General features: G+C 41.1%; 1 protein-coding gene across 1 annotated transcript in view; it reads right to left on the reverse strand.

Moving 5' to 3' along the window:
- Positions 1 to 5,750, reverse strand: part of TFB1M (transcription factor B1, mitochondrial) — a 37,655-nt gene that overhangs the window by 22,944 nt on the left and 8,961 nt on the right. Inside the window, exon 3 of the mRNA XM_006093875.3 lies at positions 950 to 1,058. Within this exon, the coding sequence (XP_006093937.1) occupies positions 950 to 1,058 (109 nt within the window). The remainder of the gene's footprint in view (positions 1 to 949; positions 1,059 to 5,750) is intronic.

The following is a 5,750-nucleotide window of genomic DNA, read 5'->3' on the forward strand; positions in this document are numbered from 1 at the left end:
AAAGGCGAAGAATATACTCTCATGTTGGAGTATCTCTGATGGGTTGTTTTTTGAAGGGAACTACAGCGCGATGTACTCGTGCATGTGCGCGGACCGGAAATGAACCATGCCCTCCTGGTCCATAGGTCGACGCTAAACATCTTAGCCACGCCATCCGGGCTAAATGACCTTATTAGTAAAGGCATGCATCTAATGGGGGGATTCCATAGCAAGTACTTCAGAGGCAAGGTGGGAATGGTATAGTTTTAGGTAATTTCCATGCATTAATATACGACTTTTTGGCAGAGAGAGACGTCTACAAGGAGGGCGTGGGAGGGGGCAGGCGCAGGCAGGTGCTGAGGAGAGCATGGGGTGTCGGAAGGCGGAGAGGGCCAGCACCAACCACTGCAGGAGCCTGGCCGTGGAGGCCAGACACATGATGCCAGCTAGATGGGGGCGGGGGGCACACCAAAATCGACCCTGCATGTGTTCTACGGGGTTTTAAAGGCAAAAAACAGAAGCGCTGGAACACAGAGGTTCTCAATAAACAGTGCCGTGAATGAAGAGTGCCTTGGCTGGTCACTGAGTGTGAACACAATCGAAACAAAGGTAAAAGAAAGGTTGGGTGTGGCTTGGTTCACTAAAACCCTTTCTTTTTTTACCATTTGGAAAAAGTAACACCTTATAGTTCATCTCATGTGCTATCCTAAATATGACAAGTTTATTTAAATAGAACCCAAAACATTTGAAAAATGGGACAAATAAATAAGAATTAAGAAAGTAACAGATTTTATATTTTGGAAGAAAGTAGAAAAGCAGAATAAATTACAATACATATTACCTATTAATTGTGTTTGGATAATTTTTAATATAAATATATAATAACATTTGTAATATATAATAATGTAAGTATTTCTACCATAAATAACAACAAGAACAACAAAAAGAAAAACAATCCAATGTCACTTACCATCCTCCCACTGTCGTTTAAGACTTTCTGGAAAAGCCCTTTCGACCTTAAATGTCAACACATCTCCATGGACAATCCTCAGTTTCCCCGGTGCTGCATCAGAAAGCATCTAGTTCAGAAAGGTCAACAAAAGGAGCTCATACACTTTGTCAAATACTGAAACTATTTTTTTTACTTCAAATCTATGCATTATTAAATCAATCTGAAAGCCAAAGACTAAGCGTGACTGTTAATGAACTCAAGTTCATAGTATTACCTGCAACAGACTACAGTGGCATTTCACTTTTAACATATGAATGACGTGACAGCAACAGATTAAAGTATAAAAATAGCTTACCATTTAACATCTATTAACGAAATTTTGACCCTCAGAATGACTTGTATTTCTGTAGATTTAGCAAAAACTCAACTCCTATCTGTAAGTTTTTAAATTAGAAAGCATTTGTAATATATTTTAAAAAAATCTTTATTGTTGCAAGTAATGCATATGTCCCTTTTATTCCCCCACTGACCTCCTCTAGCCCAGCCCCACCTCTCACCCCAGGCCTTCACCACCCTATTGTCTGTGTCCATGGGTTATGCATAATGCATAATGCATACAAGTTCTTTGGTTGATCTCTTTCTACTCACCCACCCTCCCCTGCCTTTTCTCTGAAATTCGACAGTCTGTTCCATGCTTCTATGTCTCTTGATCTATTTTGTTCACTAGATTCCACATATGAGTAAGATCATGTGATACTTGTCTTTCTCTGACTGGCTTATTTCACTTAGCATAAAACTCCCCAGGTCCCTCCATGCTGTTGCAAATGGCAAGAGTTCTTTTTTTTTTACAGCTGCATAGTATTCCATTGTGTAGATCAGTGATGGCGAACCTTTTGAGCTCGGCGTGACAGCATTTTGAAAAACCCTAACTTAACTCTGGTGCCGTGTCACATATAGAAATTTTTTGATATTTGCAACCATAGTAAAACAAAGGTTTATATTTTTGATATTTATTTTATATATTTAAATGCCATTTAACAAACAAAAATCAACCAAAAAAAATGAGTTCGTGTGTCACCTCTGACACGCGTGTCATAGGTTCACCATTACTGGTGTAGATGTACCACAGCTTTTGTATCTACTCATTTGCTCATGGACACTTGGGCTGTTTCCAAATCTTAGCTGTTGTAAATTGTGCTGCTATGAACATAGGGGTGTATATATCCTTTCTGATTGGTGTTTCTGATTTCTTAGGATATATTCCTAAAAGTGTGATCACTGGGTCAAATGAGAGTTCCATTTTTAATTTTTTGAGGAAACTCTATACTGTTTTCCATAGTGGCTGCACCAGTCTGCATTCCCACCAGCAGCTTATAACACATCCTTGCCAGCACTTGTTGATTTGTTGATGGTAGCCATTCTGACAGGTATGAGGTGGTACCTCATTGTCATTTTGATTTGCATCTCTGGGCTGATTAGTGACTTAGAGCATGTTTTCATGTTTCTTGGCTTTCTGTATGTCCATTTTGGAGAAGTGTCTATTTAGGTTTGCCCAGTTTTTGATTGGATTTTTGTTTTTTTTTGTTAAGTTGTATGAGTTCCCTGTAAATTTTGGAGGGTAACCCCTTATTGGATGTATCATTGGCAAGTATGTTCTCCCATGCAGTGGGCTCTCTTGTTATTTTGTTGATGGTTTCTTTTGCTGTGCAGAAGCTTTTTATTTTGATGTAGTCCTATTTGTTTATTTTCTCCTTAGTTTCCTTTGTCCTAGAAAATATACTGGTAAACTATTGCTATGAGAGATGCCTGAGATTTTGCTGCCTTACAGCTAAGCCATCTGTAAGTTCGTATCATGTTAAGTGCCTCTGTATCCAACACAGAACTTGATTCTTAAAGTTCTTGGTAAATAAAACCAGATGCAGCCCCTGAGCTTACAAAGTTTAAAATGCAGGAATGAATATAGTCAATGAGAACAAACATCACTCAAGTGGATTACAAAGGAAGAGGTGACCCTCTTCCACATTAAGTCTCAGCTCAGAGAACCTCAGCTCCAATTCAGGGAACTCTGGCCTTGAGCACCCCTTGGTCTTGCTTCTCTAGCTCAAGCCAAGCTAATTTTCTCCTAACTCTCTCCTTGCCTAACCCACACAACTGACAGGAAGGATGAAAGAAGCATCACCGAAGCCAGTGAGAAGGCGTGGACCACCTCTGGGCCAACACTGTGCCTTGCACATGCTTCTCTGAAGCTTAGATCACGCAGTATCACAATTGTGTGCCTGCAGGTTCTTCCCCTGTAACAATGCATGCTCCGGAAGGGCAGCACCTGTTTCTTTCTTTTTTTAAAATATATTTTTATTGATTTCAGAGAGGAAAGGAGAGAGCGAGACAGAAAGATCAATGATGACAGAGAATCACTGATCGGCTGCCTCCTGCATGCCCCCGAATAGAGATCATGTGCCTTTGACTGGAATGGAGCCCGGGACCCTCCAGTGCAAAGGCTGATGCTCTATCCACTGAGCCAAACCAGCTAGGGCGCACCTGTTTCTTATCTCCCGCAAGGTCCCCTGCAGCCACGACAGCACAGATAGAGTACTTCGGAGGTACATGATAAGTGGATGACCAGATGGCATTCAGTTTTTTGTGACACTGGAAACTTCCTTGCCTAGCCTGCGAGATTTGGGGTTCCATAAATTTGTAAGGTCAATTCGCTGGCAAAGACTTATTTCACTGATAACAGACAGAATTACACAAGTAATGTTTCAGAAATACAGATTGAATTGCCTATATTGGTAAGAAGCTAAACATTTAAAGTTGGGAATCAACTAGTTTAATGTATTTAGCCATGGCACTTCAGCAAAAATGATGTGCACCTCTGATATTAAAATGTATATGGATTATTTTAAATCACCACAATTTGTTAAAATTTAATTTGATGATTACCAGACACTACATCTTAGAAAACGCAATAACCTCAATATACTATAAATAAAAAAGGAGCTAGCTCTTTATGGAACAGGCTCTTACTGACAAAAACTGTGTATTTAATGATAGCACTTACTGTCAGTGAAGAACATTAGAATTTTTCTATAATTATGCTTCACATAATTAAAACAAAACAAATTAGCATACCAAAAACAAAGAGGCAGAACTAAAAGCCTATGTTTCACAACGTCAATATATAGAAAGTAGTTAAGTAATTAGTAATTAAGACTCAGACAAAACAAAACAATGCAAACTAGGCTCCTTGGCATTAATTTACATGCTCTGATAACTCAACCATGTTTGAAATGTTCATTTTTCCACACTGACACACTCAGCTGCATACCAGGAAGCTAACGTAACACATTTACCTTCCTTTTCTAGGTTCAATGTTACATTCTATCAGGCATGTTTTGATTTCCCTTCAGGCTGAAGTCTCCTTCAATGACAAACCAAACCCGCCCATTCTTCACAAGGTCTACCTCCCCCATGACTACTTGGTAGCCCGATCTTCCTCTTTCTCACTCCCTACTGCAGAAGGGATGAATGCTGGCGTTCACAGCTTTATGTGAAGGGTCTATGGGGGAGAAAGCTCGCAAACTGAAATGGTTTGACTCTAGACCAGTGGTTGGCAAACTGCGGCTCGCGAGCCACATGCGGCTCTTTGGCCCCTTGAGTGTGGCTGTACGTGCGCGCCCACACGTGGTACTTTGTGGAAGAGTCACACTCAAGGGGCCGCAGTTTGCAGACCACTGCTCTAGACAATTTGCCGACCACTGCTCTAGACCTGATGACAGTCAGCAATGACAGACTTTCTAACTAACCACTTAGAGAGAAGACTGTTTCATTACCATAATGTTTGGGAATGATGGAGGAGTGGGAGATCAGTTATAGCCCCTCAAGAACCACACTGGTGCCTTACACTTCAGAACTCCAGAGGTGTTACCTCTGCATACGCTCCAGGCACAGCGGACTACGAGTGCAGGCACTTGCTCACAGCCAAGTGAGTACCTTCACAGACATTCTCAAACTGTTCCATCTAGTTTTCAATCCTAATTTCTTCCAATGAGAAGCTTGGAGCAAGCATGTCAAACTCAAAGCTAATACGGGCCAAATAAGCAAGGTTTAAGTTTATGTGGGCCGCAAAAAACCCCAAAAGCTTCAATTTTCATAGAAACGTGTAGGTTTATTTCGATAGAGACAATGCTGAATATAAAGGGCTGAAATAAATGAGGAATTGTTAATATAAAATAACAGAACATTTTAATAAAAATTAATATTTTTTTCTTGAACATTAACTTACCAGACACTGAACAACTGCACAAATAAGCATAATGCAAGTAAACCTATTTTTCTTGTTCTCCAAAAGTGAATTATTTCCTGTTGCGCACACCAAACAAGTCAGTCCAAGACTAATAACATGGCATTCGGCTGCTAAAATATTTGCTGCTAGTATTAGTGGAGAGTAATGTTGCGCCTGTGCCTAAGGCATGTAAGGGAAATGAATGCAGCACAATTATAATAATCAGTCATTAGGGAACGTTGTAGTTCGTTATTAATAATGCTATATAATAAAAGTGTAATATGCAAATTGAACGGCAGAATGACCAGTGTGGGGGGGGTGCAGGCTGGCAATCAGGCGGCACCAGGCCAGCCAAGGAGTGTGCCAGGGGGAAGAGGGAGGGAATGGCAATGGGGGGTGGAGGGGCAGCAACCAGCGGCACAGGAGGGGCGATGGGAGGGGCCAGCACCGTCCCCTGATTGCCCGACCAGTTGCCTCCTGCAGAGGGAGGCCAGATAGCGCTTAGGCCATTCAGTAGGACATTCCTCAACTTTCGGA

Source organism: Myotis lucifugus, unplaced genomic scaffold (assembly GCF_000147115.1).
Source record: "Myotis lucifugus unplaced genomic scaffold, Myoluc2.0 scaffold_125, whole genome shotgun sequence".
Taxonomy (NCBI): domain Eukaryota; kingdom Metazoa; phylum Chordata; class Mammalia; order Chiroptera; family Vespertilionidae; genus Myotis; species Myotis lucifugus.